The sequence below is a fragment of the Scleropages formosus genome, chromosome 5, assembly GCF_900964775.1.
Source record: "Scleropages formosus chromosome 5, fSclFor1.1, whole genome shotgun sequence".
NCBI lineage: Eukaryota > Metazoa > Chordata > Actinopteri > Osteoglossiformes > Osteoglossidae > Scleropages > Scleropages formosus.
This window is the reverse complement of record NC_041810.1, coordinates 11954466-11979108: the sequence shown is the minus strand read 5'-3', so window position 1 is coordinate 11979108 and position 24643 is coordinate 11954466. Positions and strand designations below refer to the sequence as shown.

The following is a 24643-nucleotide window of genomic DNA, read 5'->3' as shown; positions in this document are numbered from 1 at the left end:
GCAAGCAAAATAGCTAAAGTACGTTTTTATATTCGAGCTCCTGTCAGTGTGTCAATATTACAGGTAATATTCTGATATGGATGTTACATAATACTGCCTGGCATAGATAATGAACAAAACATAAGGCTTTTGCACCGCAATGGAATGGAAGAAAATGACATGACTGTAAGAAAAACGGTCAATGTAAATCGTGTTCAAGCTTCTTTCAACAGCCATTATTAAGGTTTGTTTCATTTCCTTGTCCAAGAAAGAACACCGAAACACAACTATAAACATCTTCCACAAAAACATAGCTTCAACAATGTACGAGCAGTCCATTTACAGTAAAATTCTAAACCTCCCAAAAAAAAAAAAAACAAAAAAAAATAGGTGGTCCTGTAGAAAGTCTATAAACCCACAAAACTAAAAAGCATATGAACAAGTCAGCAAATTATGAAGAATATATTAAACAAACTGTTAAACTTCGATATTAAACAAAATTAAAAAATAAGACGTAGGCTGTCAACCCACATTTTTGTATTCATTCATTGCTTTTGAGAGTAACTTAAGAGTCCCACTGGGTGGCACCTATCCTGAGGAGGGTGTCAGTTACAGACCTGCTTCTTCACTTCGTTGGCCTTCATCAGGGCTTTGATAGCACGAGCTCTCATCTCCAGCTCTAGGAGTTCCAGCTGCTGGGCTGAGGGTAGGGCAGAAGTAGGGGGAGGACCACTCAGGGGGGCAGATGGACTGACAGCGGCCAGGCTGAGGGGTGGAACCAGGACATCCGTTTGTTCTTGGTTGGGCGAGGCTCCCAGGGCCAGGATCTCGCTCACGCTCTTCTCAATGTCCTTCTGCAGCTCCTTCTTGGGGTCGAGGGGCTTGGGGGCGTCAGGCTCTGGAGCTGCCGGGACACTCCTGTGGACGGGCTCTTCCTTGGGCCCCTCGATGTCACTATCGTAAGTGTCGGCATTGATGCTGAGAACATCGCTCTCCTCCCCAGACCCGCCACCGACTGCACAGAAAGGAATGGAAGAAATAAGAGTGTATGACAAGTGATGCACCTGAGATCTGAGCTACAAAGTGACAGAGGATTTCACAGGTACCTTGTTTGAGATCCTCCATTTCCATATTCTCTTTGAGCGATGACGTGGAATCCACATTGTTGTCCTGCCTACAGCACACACACACACACACACACAATAAACACGGAAAAAAACAGCATTCGCGCTAATGCACTAAAAAGACATGTCGGCGTGTCACATGGAATTATACAAACCATTTCCAAATGGAAAGGGAGCCACAGTAATCTGAGGCTTACTTTGTTATCCTCTGACATTTCCCAGAGATTCACCTGAAAGGTGCTTTAAAGCTGATTAAAGGTTTTGTTTAATGTGCTCCCACAACCTATACATTCTTCCCACAAAACGTACTTTACTTCCTTCAACCTTTCTCCGCACATCCTCACCTGTGTGCTGCTAACACCAAAACAGAAAGGTCAACACACCACACTGCAGTAATTCTCGGTCTTCACTCACTGGCTGTCAGTCTCTGTTCTCCTTTTGTGTCCCTCCTCTTCAGCATCTGAAAAAACATTTACTTCTTCCCCTAGTCAACAAAAAATTAATTTAAAAAAAAAAAAAAAAATGTGGATATTAAACAAGGTACATAAAGGAGGGGGGGGGGGAATCATTACATCACCTGTTAGGTTGTATTTTTTTTTCCAAATCAATTCTATGTACAGCTACACATGTAACATATGCTGGGAAAAACGAAGGTACTTCACGACTCATGTATCCACGTGGGTCTCTTGCCTGTTGGTGATGCACTTTTGTTTATTCGGAGCTGTATGCTGCTTAGTTTAGAGAAAGGCATCTAACAATAAATAAATACAAATGTGAAACCAAAGGCAACGTAAGAGGTGCTACCTTCCAGGATCTGAAGGAGCTGACTTTGCGCAAGCTGCTCCAGTTGTTCCCAGCACAGTTTCTTGATCTCAGTGAAAGTGCAGTCCTGTGAACAGTAAGTTCTTGTCAGACCGAACCTCGAGCAAAGAGAAGAGGGCCAAAGACAGATTTTGACTACATTATGGTGAAATCACAAGTCCGTGCTACACAGAAACATGATCTGCGCAGGACATATGAACAGAGTAGCTGATTGCTTTCTGCAGTGGATCACGGGAGAAAGGCTCCGTACTGGAGAGATACAGACACAAGGAAATATGATACTGAGACTGGGCTTGATCTCCCTGATCACAGTACTAACCCTGAACTAATAGAGTGGAAATTATGCTGCCAAATAAGCTGGCAAACCAGTGTAAGCAGCTTAATGTACAAAGCTCACACTGTAAATCATCATGGAGAAAAGACAAATTAACAAAAAATGAGTAGGACACAGGTGCTTAGAAAGGGACGAAGACGGAGAGCTGAGGCGGACAGAACGAAAACACTGATCAAAGACAAAGCGGCACCAACCATAAGCTGAGACAGACCTTCAGCTCGTCCGGCAGCATTTTCCTCAGCTTGTTCTCGCCGAGAACACGAAAGCACTGCTCCAGCATCTCCTGCCTGTCTGACATGTAGGCGCTGATGGGCTTGAAAGGCACATTCAGGTCCAGGCCGCCCTCTTCGATGTCGCTTGGTTCATCTACCGCCCGATTTTCACCGTCCTCCTTGGAGTCCGGCTGGAAGCAGAGACACTTGAATGAGCTGCAGGTCATGTCACTGGCCAGCTGACGGCTGATATGGAAGCTAGTGCTTGGGAGGAGTTTGTCCACCCGGCCCAGGCGTGCGTGGGCCGGCAGGTACTGGGCTGTGCGTTCAGACGTGGGTTTCAATCCGTGTTTGATTGCTCTCTGATGGAATTTCTCCCTATTGTACCTTGCTGCCTCACACCATGTGCTTCTGGAATAGGCTCCAGACCACTTGACCCTGCTGCACTTGACTCGCAGTTAGTGGTAACGAGAATGGGTGTTCAATTCAATTCATTTCACTTTATTTTATCCCACAGCGCACTGACTGAACAAAGGGATAAGACAAACAAACAGTTAACAGTGCTACCACTTCACATGCCTTTTCGGTTCTCTCGGTGGAATATGCACTGCAATCACTGGACTCTAGTTGTCCTGTAGGTATGTGAATAACCGCGAGAATGACGTCACGTTCGCGTTAGGGTTCGCGTTCCACCCAGCCTCAGCACCTGACTCGCCGGTGATGTCAGTACCGCTAGCCTACACGTACACGACGTTTCCAACCCACTGACCGCCCTACTGCCTTTCACCTCCAGGCTCGACTCGGTGTTCCTCCTCTTCCTCTCCCCTTCCGCTCCTCCTCGCCCGGCATCTGCACGGGAGTGTCTCCTCTTCTTCTCTTTGCCCGATTTCTTTCCCGCCATCGTCGCTATGGGAACCAGTACAAAAACTAAGCGACCGGACGCTGAAGTGATTAATAAAAACACTCACACTTCTGTAGCAACGTGGGAAGTGCAAAACTGTTATTCAAATTACCTCGACGTGTATTAACGAAACGCGAATATCAGCGGCGACAACAGACGCTGTACTTTCCTTACCCACAGACAATGTTGTCGCGCACTGGTTGCGTCATGGTGCACGTGATGAGAGGTCTGCCAATCAGCACTCGAGGGTGCCCTCCTTGTCGCATAATATAACGTAATTATACACGTGATCGGGACATCTCTTCTTTTTAGTATAGAAGAACCAGCTTCACGCTTAAATGTCGCCGTCGTGTAGATCTTTTGACACGGTGCCGCCCTGAGCACCAAATCGTGCTGGGTACTTCGACTTGGCAAAGTGTGTGTTTCCTTAGCATTCGTTTTTCCTTCTTGTGCTTTCGTTGCGTTATCTTATCTTCGTAAGGATTAATTAAACAAGCGACACTGACTGTACAGGAACGAGGGGAGCTCCTCCTCACTCAGCTCTCCCGAAAATTATGATCGAAGTCGTCGTTAGCAAAATAAATCACTGCAGCCCAGGGGTCAGTAACTGTCGTTATATTCACCACTGTCACTATAGCAGTAACAGTCAGTCGTTTAAAATAAAAAATTACTAATACTCCTAATTTGAAAGCAGCCATTATGGCATTACTTCTCCACCTGTTAATAATAATAATAATAATAATAATAATAATAATAATGAATTACTACTAAGAACAATAATAATAATAAACACGTGAAACACTCGATACAAGAACGTTGATTAATCCAGAACGAACACCTAGCCAGGGAGAAGTAAACAAAAAGAAATAAGTAAATAAATAAAAGCAAATACACCAAAATTTTCAAAACACTCCAGTAACCAGATACATGATTACATCAACACCTTAAAATATTACAATATTTACAATAATACAGTTACAATGTCAAGTGATTTTAAAGGAAATGGTGTCCTTTGTTAGTAAGTGCATATACATACTATATATATCAGGGACTATTTGGCAACATTGTAATTAAAATGTTACCAAATTGTCATTACAGTATGCTTTCTTAAAGTAACACAAACAGCCAAATGTGTTTACACAGATAATTGATTTGATGTGTTGGATGCTTCACATTTGCAACATATTTATTTCAGTTAAATGTAAAATATGAAGTAAAGTTTAGTGAAAAAACAGTACTACCAAACATTATTCACAAGCCTGTGCTTATACAGATAATTTTAGCAATGTCGTTTAAATAGGAGCAGGGGTAAAGATAAATAAGAGCAATTTGTGACACTTGAATACATATATTCACCAGTTCATAATCATAATAATACATTATGAAAAACATCTATCTATTCTTACACATACTTGCACTGAGCACCTCTGAATGGGGGCACATACACAGTTTGAGTCTATATGGTTGAATGAAAATAATCATGAACTCCAGAGTGACAATCCAAATCCCATTTAGTTCAGTTTATTTTTCTAAATGCCATACCGCTGCCCGAATGAGAACTATATCCATCATGAGGAGTCATTTGGCCAATGGGAGATAGAAAGGAAGACATAAAAACCTACAACAGATAAAATAACCATCAGGCTTAATTGAATTTGGCCAGATGTAATTAATTCAGTTTGCCACACTGAAGCAATAATGGAAGAGTTTTGCAGGCCTTAATTATAAACAGATATATGCGGACCCCCCCCCCCAATAAATACACACACTTTTTATATCTAGGAGAAAGGAGTGTTATGGTAGAACCCAGAGTGTCCATCGGTCATCTTCAGAGCTTCGAGACTGCCTCTAAATGCTTCCTGAAAACATTGGGAAAGAGCGTCGCGATTAAGATAAGGGCTGATGGCACTACGGGGAGTATAAAGCGTAAAAGAAAAGGGAGATGCTTTAATAGTTTTCCCTCCATTCTTTTGTGTTTGTTCCGAAGCTTTATGAAGGCCATTGAAAAGCCCCAGCTCCGGTGTTTGGGAAGCTGCCAGAAAATAAAAATAACACCTGATAGAGCATTAGACACATCACCTAATAGTGATTACTGTCATCTCCATTCTTCTCTCCTGAGTTGTGATTCAGAACACCACCACTTTCAAGTCGCAAATAGCTGTGAAGGAATATAACGTGAAATTCCTATAAACAAACAAGACTGTGATGCTATAAATAAACGTTTGCTGTGGGGCTTTTCTGATTAGACTGTTGTGGGAGGGACTGAGATGTGAGCAGCTTTTGTTGCACATTTGCAACATAAAATGTAAACTGCGTTAGAGGAGCGGCTCGTGAGCGGAGGAAACGCTCCGCTGTAGTGACAGAATGATGTTGCCCTCGGGTCCGGATGGGTGTGGGTTTGCACAAGCCAAGTTAATGTTGCGCTGGCAGCGCAGAGGGGGACGCGGGCAGCCGGGTGGGTGGTTGCGACGGAGCAGGAATCCTGCCACACTCAACGTGATGTGGACCAAGTGCAGGGTCCTGGGGGTTGGGGGGGGGGCGGGGGTTCATCTCAGACACTACATTTACAGCATGCAGAGCGTCACTGAAGCACCTGAAGACATGATCTGAGTAGTTCTTCGTGGATGTAGACAGTTGCCCCTGGCTGATTGAAACACACCGTGACCCTCACTGTATAGCAGATATAGCAAGGCACGCAAATCCATCTATACCCCCCAAACATAAAGATGGAATTGCATGAGTAGCAGTCCACCGTGGCCATCATACAAGGGTTCCCCAGGCTGTCGGGCTGAATCGTCCTCGGCCAACTATGTAAATGTATCGGTAAATTCAGCTGCAGGGAATAATAAAAGATACTACAGTTTCTTTGAGTCCGAGATGAAATCAAAGCTTGATGGAAAGCTCTCATTTGACACTGTACATTATTGCAGGCCCCTTTCATTAGAACTGCTGCCGATGGAAATTTCTGATTCAAATCTCAATTTCCGTCTTTAATCTTTTGTTTATCCGTACAGCATTTTTAAAAAATACTTTTAATATTAAAACAAGACTTCAGAAGCTTGTTTTCACATTAAACACCGTGAAATGTCAGCGCTGTTTGGATAATGCAGTCTGACTTTGTCTTGCATGGAGGAGGCTGTGTGTGTGTGTGTGATGATATTGGTCAACAGATGGCCGACTCCCTCAGCTAATTTATCAACTAAACAGTTGACAAAGAATGGTCCCCTTGATGAAGATGTAGTGCTAGTCAGTAATTTATGGGTGGAGTACACACACAACCCCCCCACGTCACCTGACCTGCTGCTTCCACTGCATCTTCATGGACCGAATACGGGTAGCGCATTTGTGTTGAGATCCTAGAACTATCTGGCCGCATCGACTATGCAAAGACGTAAACACTCAAGTTCTTCACAACTTTTGTCTCCTGGGATCAGTGACCAAGAAGAAGGGATGAAAGAACCAAGAGACATGCTAAAGACAAGCACGGTGGTCCAGAACATTCGGGCAGCACCTGTAACTTACATCGACTTTGAGTCTTTTTTTTTGGTTTCGGTCCATCTGCTGTCTGTGACTAAAGGGGACTTTGGAGTTAAGACACCTTGGCAGATGTGATTTACCCTTCGCTTTGAGCAAACAATGAAATGAAATGAAGTCACCTGGAGCGGCGGATCGTGTCGACTCCATCAGGTCGGCGTTAACAAGAAAGCAGCGAAGGATCTGCGATTTGGACGGAAGGCGGCCTGATCTCGACAGCCTGTCAGCGATAAATATCAAATTGCCTCGCGGCACACCCCCCCCGCTCCCCCCCCCGGTACAGAAAGGCTGTTTCAGAGCAGCTTTCCTCAGACTTTCTGCAGATAAAGCAGCGCTAAGCTCTTGTTGCATTAACATGATTCCCCGTGAGCTGAAATCCACATTTATTACTGGCACCGAGGAACAAAAGTGAGATCCGGGACTCTGCGTGGTTTTTGATACTGGTGGACATATCTCGGGGGCTGTGCCAGGTCTGCTGGGAACCACCATCGCTTTGGCAGTGATGAGATTAATGGGGTTAATCAGAGAAAGGATGTCCAGGCCTCATGGACGCAAGTTTGCATGCGTTACCCTTTAATAACCTGGTAAAAGGTCCATTGGAGCCTGGTGGAGAGACTCTGCTTGGTGTTTTGACCCATTATTAAGTCCGCCTTGTAACTCCTGCCATTCCTCACATTGCCTCCTTTCCTTTCCGCGTCCCACACCGTGCCTCAAGGGCGGCGGAACGCAAACCTGCAGTTTCGTTCCCCCTTTCCACCTGCTGGGGGCAGTGGAGAGCCATTCGCCGCCATGACTGCGAATAGCAATTTCTCAGTGCTGCAGGCGCGATGCACCCACCCAGAACTATCAAAGAATCCATATCCAGGTTAAATATATTAGTCACAGGAAAATAAATTCTATCTGCAGATAAACGCCTCCCAGCTTGGATAACACCCACATTCAATACGCTTTGATTTTTTTTTTTTCCTCCCTTGCCTTTATTTATTTATTTTAACAGTCACAGGCCTGCTCTGCCGCGGCCCATTTAACTAATCATCTGTAATTAGTCCACCCGCCGCCACCGCCGCGCAATCTGTGCGCCCAAATAGAGTATTGATCTCCAAAGCAGAGCTGTCTGGGCCCAGGGACTCGGGACGAGAATGAGTTGCAGTGAATCTGCCCCTCTAACGCCCCCTGTGGCTGTCCAGCTTTTTAGGGTCTTGGGCGGATGGGGGTTGATGGGACTGGGTCCAAGTGTCAAGCATGCTTGTGAGGGCCAGTAATGGTTAGAACCACCACCTTTGGCCTTTGGACTCAGAAGGCCGTTTCACATCCCACTTTCTACTTTTAGATAAAATTGGCCAATAAATAAAGAAGTGTAAATATGTTGCAGCGACAGGTCCGATGGCACAGCAGGGGCGCTACAGAGCAGAGTGGGACAAAGATGTTCAGGCTGTAGGTTTCCCTGCAGGGCTCTCGTGGTGTGTGACTGGCTCCTCGGCGCCAGAATCGCTGTGCCTTTCTGCACCGACGTTTTCCCGCTTCATCTCTCATCGTTTGCTCTCTCCATCCGCCACTGCTCCCTCCACCCGTCACCTCGTCCCCCACTCTTCCTCCCGCTGGAGGAGCGCCATGCTGTCGTCGTAGTCTTCCCTCCTGCCCTCAGAGGCCACTTGTCCCCCATCCGCCACCAGTCCACCACCCCTCTGTTCCTCCTATTCCTTCCTGTGTTACCCGAGCAACAGGGACATGACCGCGGGTCAGAATCTCGATCGTCAGGTGCAAGGTCCTCGTGAGACCTAAATGTGAGCCGTACCTGCAGACGTTTGGCTAATCTTTATAAACCCATTTTCCATAATTCCCACAAAGATTGTAATGTGTCATGCAGTGTTTTTCTTGATGTTTGCAGAATGCACGTCTTCATGTCTACTTTCTTTGTCGTTTCTTTGCCAGGACTCCCTGCCAGCAGGGGGCAGCCACACATCACACTCTTTTCTGGGTTTTTTTTTTCTTTTTTTGGGCCTCTCCGCTCTTTCTACAGCTAGCAAACGGAAGTGATATAAAACTAATGTGCCCCAGGGGCAGCGTGGATTGTGCTTTCGGTAAAATGTCTGTTGTATTACAGAGAAATTGTACAATACAATTAGACATTTATCTGACTCCCCAAAGCAACTTACACTGTTAAACTACACTGACTTACTCAGCTGTAAAGCAGGGTAATTTTTACTGTGTCCTTTCAGGGTGAGTGCCTTGAGTATGGGTACTGTTGGAGGAGGTAGGATTCAAACCTGGGAACTTTGAGTCTAAAAGCAGCTGATATAACCACTACGCCACCTGCTGCCCCAAACTGAAGCTGCTGTTTTTTCTGCCAAGATTAGTGACTGTGAGAGAGTATCGCTGCTCACGGTTAATCTCAGTTAAATGTTTCCTGCCGGCGACGTTGATCCTTTGGCTCGGGCCGTGTGGGTCAGGTGCTGTGATTTCTGCTGGCGGGTTAATGACATTTGAGGATGGCCTGTGGCGGCCTGGTCCCCGCAGGCGAGCGATGCTGGAGAGATGGGGGGGGGGTGGATGGCGGTGCAGGAAACGTTTCATTTGCCATTTCAAGTGTTTAATCCTCAGAGAAGCAGAGAAAGGCATCTTTCTTCATGCATAATCTGGCAGAGCTTTAAAGGTCACGTCGTGTCATCGTGACGTCGGCGGATGCTTCTGGAAAAGGGCCGCAAACGTGGGGACGATTAGCTCATTATTCGCATGTCAGCGATCTGCCGTTTTACATTTGACCTGTTAATTGTGCGGCTGAGAGGAGGAGACTGGAGGGAAGAGCGTCACACATCTAAACTCCTCCTCTTCAGGCTGCCCTTTCTAATGGCCTCTCTGGTGTTTGTTGCTCTCTAACAGATTTGTTCATAATCACAGGGCTGGTCTCCTCTACTGTCCATATTGTCATGTTACATTACCTGATTGTTTATGCATCTAAACCGTTTCTTCAGTGAGGTTTACACACTAAGCTACTTCCAGTCATTTATCCTTTTATAGAGCTGGGTAGTTTTTACTCTATCAATTCAGGGTAAGTACCTTGATCAAGGATTTTAGAGCAAGAGTGGGATTCGAAACAAGAACCTTTAGACTGTGAGGCTGCAATCCAGTGTAAATGACATCATTGCACTTTAACCTGCTCTCTTTACACACCTTCCATGCAGTGGGTGAAAATCAAAGACTCTCCTGGTTTTGACCCGGGTCGCACCTGCTGTAGCCTTCCCTGAGAGCACTGCAGGGGGGGTGTCATCCAACTTCAGCAGTGGGAAATGTCACTAGGAACCTGCATGCTGCCACACAGTAGGTTGGTGGTTCACGACCCTTCATGGGGCTGCTGCCTCTTGAAAAACAATTAGAAATATGAGTAAACAGAGAAATGATAGAACTTCATCACTTTAGTTACCTGTGGTAAAACATTATAATGTGGTACCAGGGTCCAAAGCCACCTGGGGGGGTGGGGGGGTGGGGGGGCATCATGCAGCCATCTCATCATCCTGGAAACGAGTCCGTGGAGTCAGTCACGTGGAGTCCCAACATGATGCGGAGGAGTAGGAAAAGTAACTTGGAAGTGGCCCAAGGGGCTTCAGGTTCGGGATGCCGATAAGCAGGGATTATGGAGCCTTGGCCGAGCCCTCCAGTCTCTTTGTGCGTATCGGAAAATGGCGAGAACACACACCTTTCCTCCGCCCGCCAGCCTCTTACATAACGCTCATCTCCATAAAGGCCACGGCACAAGTCAATTATCACAATGAACTCCTTTTTCAGCATCCTGCAAGCGATTCACTGCAGTGTGTATGTGTGTAAATGCAGTTTTTATATAATATTTGAAGCTGTAGCCCTAGTAATTACAAAAAAAAAAAAAAACAGTTTCCTAAGAAGTTCACCATGAGAAGTCGATATTGTGCAAGGCACTGTTTTTGTATGACTGAGCTATAAACTGATTTAGATTTAAACGTTTGGCAATTGAATAAAAGTAGCAAAATGAAATGTGCATTTTAACATTTTATTAAATCCTAAATGTACTTTTTGCGCTCTTATTGAATCAAAGAAATTGCGCTATTCAGACTTAATAAACTAATAAAAAGTGCAATTAATTCTGATTGGTTTTTTTGGTGATGACTTATTTTAGCACAGTGATTTGGACATGGAGCATCTGGGTCTGCAATGGTCCAAACCTGCACTGCCGGCTCCTGTCACAGCAAACAATTGCTGAGCATCACAGCAATGAGCTGTGGGAAATCTCCACATACTCTATATTTATGATACAATAATTTGTAGCCCCCTACCCCAATGCACGCAAATACTCACCTCATTTAAATAAATTCAAGTGAATTTTATGGACATGAGCAGCAATGGCTGCTTGTCCAGGTTGGTCACAGACTTACACTAGAACACTCAGAGAGAGTGGGGCTGTTTTTCCTTATCTTCTCCCCAAGCAGATAATTATGCGGTGCCCCCCACCCCCGACCCACCCCTGCCAGTGGCTCTCGAACCACCTCCCTGCTGGAATCTGGCTGACAGCCTGTCTGATACATACTTCTATCTTGAAGTCCCGAGGAGGGAATGTCCAGGACGCACAGATATGGATTGCATGTACCCTCCTGCCAACCCCCGGTTGGTGACCCTTAAAAGGTAAAGATGCAAACATTTCCTGCTCTTTTCCTCTTACTATAGCCATGAGAAGTCAGATGTGCGCAGTTTGTCCATTAGAGGAGAGCGACTCTTGGGAGATGTGGAGAACCTGCAGTGGAATAACAGTCAGCAGAGGCTTTCAAGTAACCCACCCACACACAGACACACATTTTCTGAACCGCTTGTCCCATTCAGGGTCGCGGGGAGCCAGAGCCTAACCTGGCAACACAGGGCATAAGGCTAGAGGGGGAGGGGACACACCCAGGACAGGATGCCAGTCTGTCGCACGGCACCCCAAGCGGGACTCGAACCCCAGACCCACCAGAAAGCAGGACCCAGTCCAACCCACTGCGCCACTGTGCCACCACGCCCCCCTTCGAGTAACCCAAGAAACTGAAACAGGGACCTTTTCATCCATATTGTATTACTATTCTGTGCTACAGCAAAGCCATTTCTCTGCATAAACACCTCTTCAAACGTGATCTCACCTTCATTCCATTACTCTCTTTTCAAGATGCCATTATCCTAGACCTGTGCGTGTGAGATTATCCTAGACGTTCACATACGTTTTCCATCAGTGACCCTCAGTTGTTTGCACTCTTAGTCCAATAAAGGACATTTCCGCAAGCACTGCTGCCAGCCTGTCGGACATCTCTGCATGGATGTCTGATCACCACCTCCAACTCAACCTCTCCAAAATAGAGATCTTTCACCTCCCAGCTGACCTGACCTCCTGTCACTATCTATCGATCAAACTGGGCAACTCGCTCATTTTGCGTACCTCCTCGGCTAAGAGTCTGGGAGTGGTGACTGACTCAAGTCTGTCTTTCACTCAGCACATCGAAGCCACAACGCAGACCTGCAGGTTCATCCTGCATAATATTCGGAGGATCAGTCCCTACCTCACAACTGACTCTGCCAAACTACTTTTCCAGGCCATGGTGACTTCCCGTCTGGACTACTGCAGCTCTCTCCTGTGTGACCTTCCCGCTAATGCCATCAAACCTCTGCAGCTTCTACAGAATGCTGCTGCACGAGTTGTGTTTGATTTGCCAAAGTGTTCCCATGTATCTCTTCTACTCATTTCTCTGCACTGGCTTCCTATAGCTCCCCGAATCAAATTCAAGACCCTGGTTTTGTCTACAAATGCATCAATAGAACTACTCTCAGCTATTTACAAGACTTGATCAACCGCTACACCCCAACCAGACCCCTTCGCTCATCCAGTTCTGCTCGCTTGGTGGTCCCGTGCCCGAAAAGTAAAGCACGGAGGTTCTCGGTTCTGACTCCATTGTGGTGGAATGACCTAACCCTGTTACTCAGAACTGCAGAAACTCTGTCTGTATTCAAGAACGGTCTGAAAACTCACCTTTTCTGGATTCACTTTGCCCAAGATCTCTCCAGCTCATGTATGGTGTAAATGTTCATGGACCTTAACTTTATGATCATCCCCAGAAAAACCTTTACACAGGCGTTACTCCTGCATTCTATGTTAAATGTCTGTGCACCTTATCAAAAAAAAAAGAAAAAACATTGTAGGAAAGCTATCAGTATTATTTATCCTGAGTTTTATGCACCTACTCGTGTGATGAACATCGGGTGCATGAAGTGGAAAGTAACAAACTAGCTTTACTTAAGAATCACATGTCTGCAGCTATGTCTCTTTTTCCTAATGTAATGCACAAATTGTATTTTTGCTGAGATGTACGTCGCTTCGGAAAAAAGTGTCTGCTAAATTAACAAACGTAAATGTAAAGAAATGGAAGTATTAAATATCGTGTGCATTTAAGATTGTATATATTATTATGAATTATATGAAAACCAGGTCATATTTTAGGAGCTATTCATGCAGAAATCTAGAGAATTCCAAAGGGACCACAGACACAGCTCTACCTCGCAGCTGTAGTTTATCCATCCATCCACGACCCGTCTCCAGAGGTGGGATGCTGATGTTGAGATAAACATTCATCTGCAACCCATGAGTGGAGTCTGCCTCAAGACCAATGAAACACAAAATAATATGAACTCAGAAAAGGGGGTGGGAGTGGGGCGGGGTGGGGGGCACTGGAAAGAAAACTAATTGCAGCACTTTAATCTTTTAGCCAGAAGCTGTACCTGTAGTGGTTATAATCTGCAATTTTTAATATGTTTGACAAAGTATTTAGCTGCAATTTGTCTTCTGCGACACCCTGGAGGGGTAGGAAGAGGGTAATAAAAAAGAAAGAGAAGTTTTCCTCTCATCCGGCGCAGTTCAGACGCAGAGAAGTGCAGGAGAAACAGATACGCACCACGGGCGGTACGATGCCCCCGTGCATGTGCTTTCCATAAAGCACAGCGTGCGGTACATCCTTATTTTACAGGAACACATAAATGCGGCACATACTGTGAAATGTCAGGAGTGAGCACCTGAGTAAATGTGAGGTAATGGACACATGGTTCAAATTTCACTCTGTTTTCCACAGCAGGCCTCTTGTGGCTTGGTCCAAAAGCGGACTGCAAGCAGCAGGGGGGATCGGGAGGCGTAGCCACACCTCTGAGAGAGCTCATTGGCCCAAAGGGCAGTTTGTCTCCACCCCTTTTTTGCATATGTAACAGGTATGATTCGGAGTTGCCAACGGAGACGAAAACGGGGCCATGAGAGGGCAGAGTGGCGCCGAAGCCCCGTCCGAAAGATTACATCTTTGAACGTAAAGAGCTCCGGTCGCTGTTTAAGATGTCGGAATCAGAGGAACGGCGCATATTCCACTTGTTTTAATTATGAATGAAATTAACCTTCTGCAAATGCCACCCACGTTCCAGGGCTGATTGAAAAGATGCAGGTGATCACCCGGGAGAACATGGCAGAAGGACGCAGTTGCTTAATTTAAAAATCCTTTATGTTTTATCTGCTGTTCGAAGGTGTGCCACAGTGGGGGGGATTACAGCTGCTCCATAACTCTGAGCCAAACGTCTCTCTGTGCCCTACCCATCTCCAATGAGAGTGCTGGTCAGGTGACCATTGTTTGGTCGTCATGTCTTTAAACTTCAGTGTGAATGACACGCGTGGATACGAGGAAATTTAACAATTATCATGAACCATAACCCTCAGGCAGAGCTACGGCTGCACGCGTGCGTGTGTGCGCATGCCAAAGTGTGTCTTCTGAATTGATCCGCTTGGGAGAATTAGTCGCGTTCAAAGCTTTTTATAGTAGCAGAGCTAAGGACCCCCTCAGGGTATTAAAAACATATTTTGTTTTTTTTTTTTTTAAATTTCATCACTAACACTCTATTCGAACCTGAGCTAAACAGCGCCAGTACCAGCCTCCAGTGAGACAGCTGTGAAACTGCTCCCGCCCGCCTTTGCTACACCTCAGTCCATCCTCACCTCTCAGTAACTGATGTATCCACATACAGACAGATACTGATAGACCTGCACCCGAAATACTAACCACACTCTTCATCTGACACTTTTCTGTAATGCGACTCACAATGCGACGTTTGTACACCAAGATACTTAAACTGATTTATGCACATGTACAGCAGAGTCATTTTTACTGCATCAGGTCAGAGTGACTACATTGAACAAGGATACTACAGCAGGAGGGGGATTCGAACCTGGGACTTTGATTGCAAAACTGCAGCTTCGACCACGGGGCCACCTGCTGGGCTCTGTTACAAAACCTGATGCTGAAGATCTGAACAGTCTCCTTGTGCATTAACTGTGGAGTTCCTAACCTGGCAGATGAGGGTCCGCTGTGAGACCCCCAGTGGGTCCTTCCATAGGCATTGCCTCTGGCATCTACAGGTAACAACCGCACTGGGTAGAAGGGAGTCGACCCCCTTTCCTGATGTGTCTCCGGGACACTTCGGTGCCCCTCTGCTGTCCCGATCCCTAAAGCCGTCATAGCTGCTGGACGACAAAGGCAGGTGGTTAACTAATGTTTCTCACTGGCAAACAGTTGAGCACCGACGTCAAAGTGCGCTCGGGTTGGTAGCCAGCGACAACCGGCATGATTTAGGTGCCTCTTGTTAAAAGCTGAGATTTCTGCTGCTGCGAATTGGACTTTACAGCGTGATGCATGACCCACAGGCCCTAACCTGCTGTGACACTGTGAGTGGGGGCTTATTAAATTAAATGGCTTTAATGGTGCTCTATGAATTAAGCGACCTCGCCCGAAGCTGAGAACCTTACTGCATTTACCGCGGTGCTGACACGTGCTCCAGCTGCGTGCACGCAAATGAGGAGAAATCCCCCTAACGGAAAAGCTCATCAAAAAATAACTGTGGAAATAACCTGCGCGCTGTCACTTTGTACCACAGCTCACGCTCCTCTGGGATTTACCCCCGCACTTGGAACCCTCCCCCACCCACCTCCGACTTCTTTATTTCATTTCCTGTAACAGGTGAACTTTTAGGAATAATAAATAATAAAGCTATCATGTCGCTCTATGAATTATTTGGCGTTATTTTTAACAGAATATAACCTGTGGGACGAAGAAGGGGGGGATCAAGAAATTGCATTGCTATTAAGCTTTTATTGATTATGAAAAAGTGGTTGGACCTACAAACGATTCAATTTATGACAGCCTTCTCAACCCAGCTGTACTGGTAATCTGCAGTCCACATGGGGGAGTAAGTGCCAATACCCTTCTGTACATCGGCATCACGTGGTAACACCATGCAGCCCAGCACTGTATTTTCCACATGCTCTGGTGCGCGAGGCTCAGCTGTGTAATTTACAGCACCTCTGCTTCCCTGACTTGCCACGCCAAGGTAAATCTGAGCTCTTAAATCGATGGGCCGAGCCCAGTAACAGCGTGCGGTTGCCAGGGAAGGGTGATGTCACGTTCTTCTCGTACCTCATCTCAGCTTTGTGAAGAGTCGTGGGCGACGCATCAACCTGTCATCACCGAGGATGGAGGAACTCTACAGGTGCCTCCTCAGAGGAGCGTCCATCAGTGCTGTACTGCAGGTGAAGAGCACACCATGGAGCCATCAGCCGCAGCGCGTGTACCCAGAGGAGCTGTGCTGTGTGACTGCCTGGGGCTCCTGTGTCGCTTTGTGCAGTTTCTTCGCTGGCCTTTCCCCGCTCTGCAAAGGTGATTCGTCTCCGATGAAACTTTGGAAAGGCAGAATTTCGTCACTCTAAGAATAATGACTTAGGTTTAATGACACAACTTCTTGTGTTCCACAGCTCCAAAATATCGCCAAAGACCATTAAAATGGACACAATTACTTCAACAATTACACACACGTTGTCTGAAACCGCTTGTCCCATGCAGGGTCGCAGGGAGCCAGACCCTAATCTGGCAACATGGGGCGAAAGGCTGGAGGGGGAGGGTACACACCCAGGATGGGGTGCCAGTCTGTCGCAAGGCACCCCAAGCGGGACTCGAACCCCAGACCCACAAGAGAGCAGGACCCGGTCAAGCCAGCTGCGCCACCGCACCCCCTAACCTCAACAATTAGCACCAAGTACTGTAACAATAACAATGCAGTATCCCTTCATTAATTATATTAATTATTACACTGTACTACTGTCTACCTGCACTCGTTCAGCTTTTTCATACCTATGACATACCGTAGTGTAAACCCTCACCAACAAAACACACATCTTGCAGAGCTGCTGCCGACAAGGACCTTCAGAAATGTTTTCCATCCCAACTACGTGTGCCTGAAGTCCAATGCTCATCACGTCAAAGAGGTAGTACAAATCAGAGAATAACCATATGCGAACCCTGTGCAGGCATCCCACGATTCCCCATGAGGTGACGCATGAACAGGAAGAGCCAGTCAGAGCACGGTGGGATCAGCAATCTCACACAACTACTGTATGTACAGCCTTAGTTTCTTGCACCACGCTAATATGACGTACCGATATATATAGTCTATGTATTAATATAAACTTTAGTGTAAAACAATGAGGATGAAAGAAATCAGTGAAAATGAATTCCCACTCACTGAACAAATCTCGATACATCATTTGGATTGTCCCAACGAGGTGAATCATTTTTACATTTACTTATCAATTTTTCCACAAAGTGACTTACAGTATTAAGCTACTTACACCGATTTGCACATCTATACGCCAGGGTAATTTTTTTTTAACTAGAGCAATTCAGACTAAGTATCTTGTTCAGGGTTAATACAAGAGGTGGGACTTCTGAGTCCAGGGGCAGCAGCTCTAACCCCTGTGCCACCTGCTGCCCAGCAATTTCTGTGAGTTTAACACACACACACACACACACACACACACACACACACACACACACACACACACACACACACACACACACACACACACACACACACACACAGAGTCTGAAACTGCTCATCCCAAGCAGGGCCGTGGCGAGTCGGAGCCTAACCCGGAAACACACGGTGCAAGGCTGGAGGAGGAGGGGACACACCCAGGAGAGGACACCAGTCCATTGCAAGGCACCCCAAGCAGGACTGAAACCCCACCCCTACCAGAGGGCAGGCCCTGGCCAAACCAGCTGCGCCACCGCATCCCCCACAGGCAAAGCAGACTAGGCTTAATGAAGACTAAGAAATAAAAGCAGCATGAGAAGAGGAGAAGAGCCCTGCTTGTTGGATGTCGTCTCAGGCCATTGAGGTGTCGGGAAGTGTAAAATCCAAATTTGGTCCTTTTAAATGAAATAAAAATCCCAATAAGGTAAAGTAATGGTTTTAAACGTAACTCCTCATGAAGCTGAATTCCTGCAACCTGAAAGGATGTATCAGAGCAGATGACTGCATATCTGCAGTGGGCTGATATTGACTGGTGTTCAAACCGCATCTGTCCAGCGCTGCTCTTCCCATGATACTCTTAACCTCGAGTTTACAGTTATGGAGACAAATCCCAGCTCCCTGTTGAGCGGACTGCCGAGGGGTCACTCGGCTCTCCCTGCCGCGTTCAAGACAGGCTCGTCTGCCGCTGGCTGATTGCATGTTCCTTAGCTGCTTTCACAGCACAACGTGTCAGACAAAGAAAATATTCATATCATTAAAAAAAAAAAAAAAAAAAAAAAAAATCGCTGACAGGCATCCATTAATGCTTTAATAGAGCCTAAAGAGCATGAAATTGAGATTTTTGACTGGGTGGTTGTAGCAACATTGACTGACCTGGGCCACCAAACTGCTCTGTTCATGACCTGGGGCTTTGACTTTGTGCTTATACAACGAAATAAGCTAGACTGACCTTTCGAGAGCCTCATCCCTCAAGGCAGTAGTTTATTCTATTCTGCGGACTCCAGTTGTGTGGGTTGACGTGGAAAATGGCGTACAGGGACCCCGTGGTGTAACACACCCAGCCAGAGTGGCCCTTTCCAAGGGACCCTTACAAGGAAACAGGTGAGATCCAACAGGTTGGGGCAGTAGACCATCTCCCAGACCCTCTGCATCCTCCACGCCAGTCATAAGCGCCTCCCCCACACACATCCATCCGTGTGGTACTTGATAGATTTGTTTTGCCTCCGCGTTCATTTGCGCTGCATCAGGAAACCGACGGCCCGGAAAATGAAAATTTTCCCCGAGATTTCCATCCTGACTGCTTGAGGACATTCCTGAAGGTATTTCCTGCGCGTCAAGTTTAAATATTTAATGTATCCAAAATAGCCCTGTGCACATACACACGGGTGTACACCTGTACGGCATATATTTATAGTATACGAAAGTGTGTAATGATGTAAAAAAACTGCTGTGGAATACTAATACCGTAGTATGCGACATCTTTTCAGTTACAACAGCTGGAGCACTCTGGTCCTTCCGTGACTTCTATGCTCATGGGTGTATTTGTGCTCGTGTTACACACAAGTTGTTTGGGTTATTTACAGCCGACCCTGAAGTGCAGTTGCGGTTATTGCCTGTCACCCTGTCCAAGACTGGAAATCCTCTCTGCTCAGCGTCACAAGGAACAGTGACCGACGCTCTGCCATAAACTAACCGTTATATATTAACAGGACGGGGGGGATTTGGGTCAATTACTGAACTAAATTACTGAACATCAGCCTGATGTGAAATGTCTTCAGTATGAGAAGTGCTCTGTGTAATGTATTTTTCTCATTAATAATACAATGAGAATAATATTCATACATTACCTTTCTTTATACCCTTTTCCTCAGAAAGTGTGGTAAACCATCATTGTCTCTGCACGTCTGTCACTGTTTTATGTGTACTTTTAAATACATGATTAACCTTGTACTTACCTTTGCGTTTTTAAATTTATTGACCTTGATTTACTGTACCTCCCTTTTGTTGGTTTATCTCCCATGTTGTTCCCCTAAGGGCGATTATTTGGTTACGGTTTCCCATTTGCTGCTCTGCGCATCCGTCGACACGCTGCAGTGTAAGTGCCAAAGGAACACATGTTGTGATGTGCTGTGATTTACGTGCATTATGGAATGTATATAGAACGTCTGCGGGGCCCTTTAAATGACAGCAGTGCAACCCGGAGACCTGTGAGATTAAAAAAATTATAGATGAGGTGATTCACATGTCATTTCCAATTTTGACTGTCTACTTGATATCAGAGCTGTTAATGATGCCGGACATGAAAATGTGAGGGGAAACATTCATATTTTCTCCACCTCTTTGCCAGTGGACTCGATTTCAGTAAATAAGAGAAATAATAAGAATTGCCCGTTTGAAATAAAATGTAGCGGTTTAAAATGGGTTTTGAGATTCTTTTCTAAATTGGTGGGAATTGAAACGAACAATATCCTACAGGGAAATTGCTCACCATCTATGACACTTTTTGATTATTGTCATTTCACAGTAGTTTATGGCTTAGTTGCGGTGTTGCAATGAACATTTATTCCTGACAATCTGGCTTTGCCTGCAATAAGTACCTTTACCAGCAATAACTCACGATTCTAAGTTCCGAATAAGTGTTACTGAATATTGTTCAGTGAATACTGACGTTTCATCAGTGAGACAGTAAGCATACGGCAGCGCAACAGTTAAGAATGACGGTTAGTGCAATCCATTTCTCGGGGGCTTTCAGCGCATCAAACAATTCTCTGAAATGACCCCGTGATTAACAAGTGACAGTAATGGATAGTCCTGTGTTTGCGTTAATTGCTTTCAATTACGACGCATGTCTTCTTGTGGCGATCATCACAAACTGTAATTAAAATGAATTTGCTGAGAAAAAGGAGGAGAAACGGTGTCTTCCGCGAAGGAAGCTGGAGGAAAATGTCAAACCCCAATAAAGGAACAAAAGACACTCCTAAGTGCAGTAAGCGGCGAAACCCAGTTTCTTTTTAACGGCTCAGATTCCTTTTTTCTGCAAACAAAGGCAGACTGCAGCGTTGTGGGCCTCTGTGCATCTCACTAGAGCCACACACTCGCTGCCTTCTCGCAGTCAACAGGACCCCCTACAAGAGCTTTACCTGCTGTAGGTGGCCTTCCACAGCTGTTGAACGCGTTTGACTGGATCTTTATACCTTCCGCAACCTCCGACCGCTTTTGGCCGATATTTAAGAAACGAGAAGCACCGGAGAGCTTCGCCCGTCGGCCCCGAAAAAGACGCAGGTACATTTTACGATAAGGGTGAGGGACGCCTGCCTGTGCTCCTCGGTTTCGTTCAGGTTGGCTTGATCCAGGTCCTCGGCAAGGTCTTTATGCCCCGGTCAACAGGATGACATCACAAAACCATTCCGCATTTCCTCATTTTAGCAACACCTCTGGGAGCACGGGGGAAGGCGGGGCACGCGACTGTTTCACGTTACTCCATCCTCGGGCCCATTTCGGATTCAATTTCACTTTCTTGTCCACAGAAACAATTACAGGAAGAGTAAATCAGGACCGTGGAGCAATAATGATATTTTAGCAGATGATATTAATTTGTTTAATGAGCTCAGGGGTCCTCTCCTGGGACGCCACCGGGAGAGGTGACACGAGCCGATGTCTCGGCGCGAAAGGAACGGGGCTCGTAAAAAGTGAAACATTCCTTTGAATTTCATTTAGTGGTCGACTGACCATAGAAATGATGCTCTCCGCCTTTCTCCTGCCATTAATATCCTGTGAATATGCTTTTCCCTACATTTTAGGACAGGGATTTCATAGGAAGAGAGAAAAAAAAACCTTGCATAATGTCTATGGGTAATAAAGTTCTTCAGAGCTGTAGTTATTGCACTCTCTCTTTGTGTTAAACCACAAAAAGAAAATTTTCCTCCAAAGGTTTTCTTTTCATTACCGCTATTACGTTTTGAATGAACGCAGCGCCTCGCTGATGACAGTTTACCCTCCTGCTTTCCCAAGGTTAAAGAGTTTTTTTTTCCCTTCCCATCTTGTCGCTGAACTAATTTTATGAACTTCTGTTTGTTCATAATTTCATGCTATGTTCTTATCAGGCATTCTTCTTTCTATTAATCTATCCAATGCTGCTTCGATATGTTTACGGAACAGGAGTTCAGAGAGATTACTCACCTTTGAGCTCCTATCTGCTGCCAGCATTGCTCTCGTATCCAAGTGTGTCGGGCAGCAGACGGCCCTTTCCCCCTCCTCACCAACCTGTGGAAATCCTTCGTTTGGAAAAAACGAGTACCAGGCGCAGCCAAGTGAACGGATCAGAGTCTGGGTCGATGAGACTCACGAGAGCTTTGAGAAGTTCCGTTTCTACTTGAGGGGCGGAGGCGTGCAGTGGCACAGTGGTGTGTTTGCCCTGGGCCTGGGGTTCAAGTCCCGCTTAGGGTGCCTTGCGACGGACTGGCGTCCCGTCCTGGTTGTGTCCCCTCCCCCTCCAGCCTTGTGCCCTGTCTTGCCAGGTTAGGCTCCGGTTCACTGTGACCCCACTTGGGACAAGCGGTGCTCAAACCCCAGACCCACCGGATAGCAAGACCTGACCAAGCCCGCTGCCCCCCCGAAACAATAATGATGAAAAAGGTCTCCATATAAGTGCATATAATTCCTACCAGAAAGTAAACAAATACACACCGCTGTTAATGTCATCCTGAAAAATGGCTCTACATTTCAGGCCGCCGAAACCCTCATATTTTTCCCCATGTCGGCTGCCTCACTGCCGCGGGTTTTGACCCCGATGACACTCACATTTTGGGACAGCTGATAAAGAATTCATTTCCATTTCAAATTCACTTTCCTTTCAGAATCTATTAGAACAGCGTTAAGGGAATGTTATTTGTAGCATGTTCTCCTGGGCTACAGTCAGATGTGATTTTTTTTACTTTGTGTCTTAATGGAAGTAATCTAGCGCACGCCGGGTGCCTTGCCACTTCCCCGAATCAAATCATATCTCTTACCGCCTGAGCAGGTACTTGGGTGAAAATGGGCTGCCTTTTACCCCATTATGATAATATAAATAAGCCTGGGACAAAAATAAAAACCCCTGCCCAGAATGTGTATGAGCCAGAAGATCATCAGCAGGAGTGATATGGAGATATACGGAATGTGACATTCCCGTCGCCTGCTTGTGGGGGAAGGAGGAGTAACATCCGACTCTTCTACGCATTTCCCTGATTTTACGGCGCTTGCTGTACCGCATCGTATAGTGAGCGGGTGTTTCCAAGGGCCCGGTGGAATTTTACAGAGCTTTACGATGAAGGATTTAGGTTGGGCTTAAATATAATACATCATCAAGTATGTAGGATTTTTTCCTGTCATCTCCGACAGAGGACCATCATTTCTATTATTCAGTGGCTCAGCGTGTGCGCCAGCCTCCAAAGTGACTTAGCTGAGCTGTTATTTTCGGTCGCTTGCTGGCGCATGTGGAAGGTGACACGTTTCGGGAGGAGCCCGCTCCTTCTGCCCTGCTGAGCAGGGAGCCTGAAGAGATGGTGACGGTGCCTCGCACCTTCTTGTGCTGAGTGGGAGGTAGCAGGCAGATGGCACGGTCTCCCCCAGTGCTGGTCCTCCTGTCCCTCAAGACCTCCTGGGCTGTTTGCACTTCACTTTTGCCTGTTGGGGTCCAATATCCATTGAGTTGGAGAAAACACATTCTTGTAATAACACAACCAGACCTGCAGGAGGCAGTGATGGGCACATGGGCAGCTAATCTCACGGGACTGATAGAATCCTGTTAATAAGGCTCATTTCGTGTGGGATTTTGTTGCTGCCTTTTGTTTCCGATCAAGACATATTGCGGCCCGAGGGAAGTTCAACAAACAATCAACTTTGTAATTATTGTGCTTTAATTGCACATTAATCACCTTTAAAGATTTACTTTTGAAAAAAAGGAAAAAAAAAAAGTGGAATGCTGCTAAGAGGAGCTCTTTCTAGGGCAGTGCTGGAGGAGAATTTCTCTTGGATCACTTTTATTAGTGTCAAAGATGGTCTTCCTAATACTCTAAATGAATTTTCTTACTCCATCTGTGTGTGCTAAATACACAGTTAGGTCGAGAGCAGCTCTTCGTTCCTAATTGAATTATGGGCAATCGGAGCGTAAAATAATGCAAATTGAACAAGTTTCTAGGTCAACATTTGTGCAAATACGAGATAAAACAGCTGAATTAGCGCCAGTGAGTCCTCCTCTCAGGGATTTCCAAGGGCTCTTCTGCGAAACATGTACCACGTGTTACTATGGTACAGGCAGGATGTTAGAAATGATCACACACGGATCCTGTGCTCCTTCCGAGCTTGCTCACTCGCTCTCTCACACACACACACACACACACACACAAAGTGTGTATGGCTGCACTGAACACCAGTGGCCTCAGTGTGCAACTGAGGACGACCTCACGTCATGGACATTGGCCAGGGGGACAGAGGGATCAGCGGCGGCATGTTGGCATTTCCTCTCCGAAGGCAGCACTCCTGCCAGTGTAATCCGCTATCCTCCTTTTCAAAGGTTCAGAATTAATTTAGCAATTAAGTAAACACAGGGCTGGGGTAATAGGAAGCGCTCAGTGCCACACAGAGGTGCCCGTTCCGCACTACGAACTGGATGTGAGGATAAATTATTATACACTCTTTTGTCCAAGGGTCACCTGTCATCCTGTAAGAAGACAACAAGCGGTGCAGCAGTTATAGTCCTTGCTTTACAGCTGGAGGACCAGGGTTCGAATTCCCACCCAACTGGAGTGTGCTTGATCTCACCATGAACCGAGAGAGTAAAAATGATCCTGCTGTATGAATAAGCTGCTGATAAACC

At 46.1% G+C, this 24643-nt stretch overlaps 1 protein-coding gene across 6 annotated transcripts; it reads right to left on the bottom strand.

The window, feature by feature from the left end:
* Nucleotides 1-208: 208 nt before the first annotated feature.
* caap1 (caspase activity and apoptosis inhibitor 1) lies at nt 209-3577 on the bottom strand. 6 transcript variants are annotated; one of them, XM_029251682.1, is made up of 7 exons: nt 3547-3577; nt 3259-3377; nt 2471-2662; nt 1908-1992; nt 1518-1587; nt 1086-1177; nt 209-994 (listed from the first exon to the last, which is right to left on the bottom strand). In XM_029251682.1, the coding sequence occupies exons 2-7, from the start codon at nt 3370-3372 to the stop codon at nt 585-587; spliced, it is 963 nt and encodes a 320-aa protein (XP_029107515.1). In that variant the 5' UTR covers nt 3373-3377; nt 3547-3577; the 3' UTR covers nt 209-584. The 6 variants fall into 6 exon arrangements, with proteins under 6 accessions (XP_029107515.1, XP_029107513.1, XP_018615045.1 ...); XM_029251680.1 differs by having other exon boundaries at nt 3485-3573; XM_018759529.2 differs by having other exon boundaries at nt 1086-1153; nt 3485-3573.
* Nucleotides 3578-24643: the final 21066 nt, after the last annotated feature.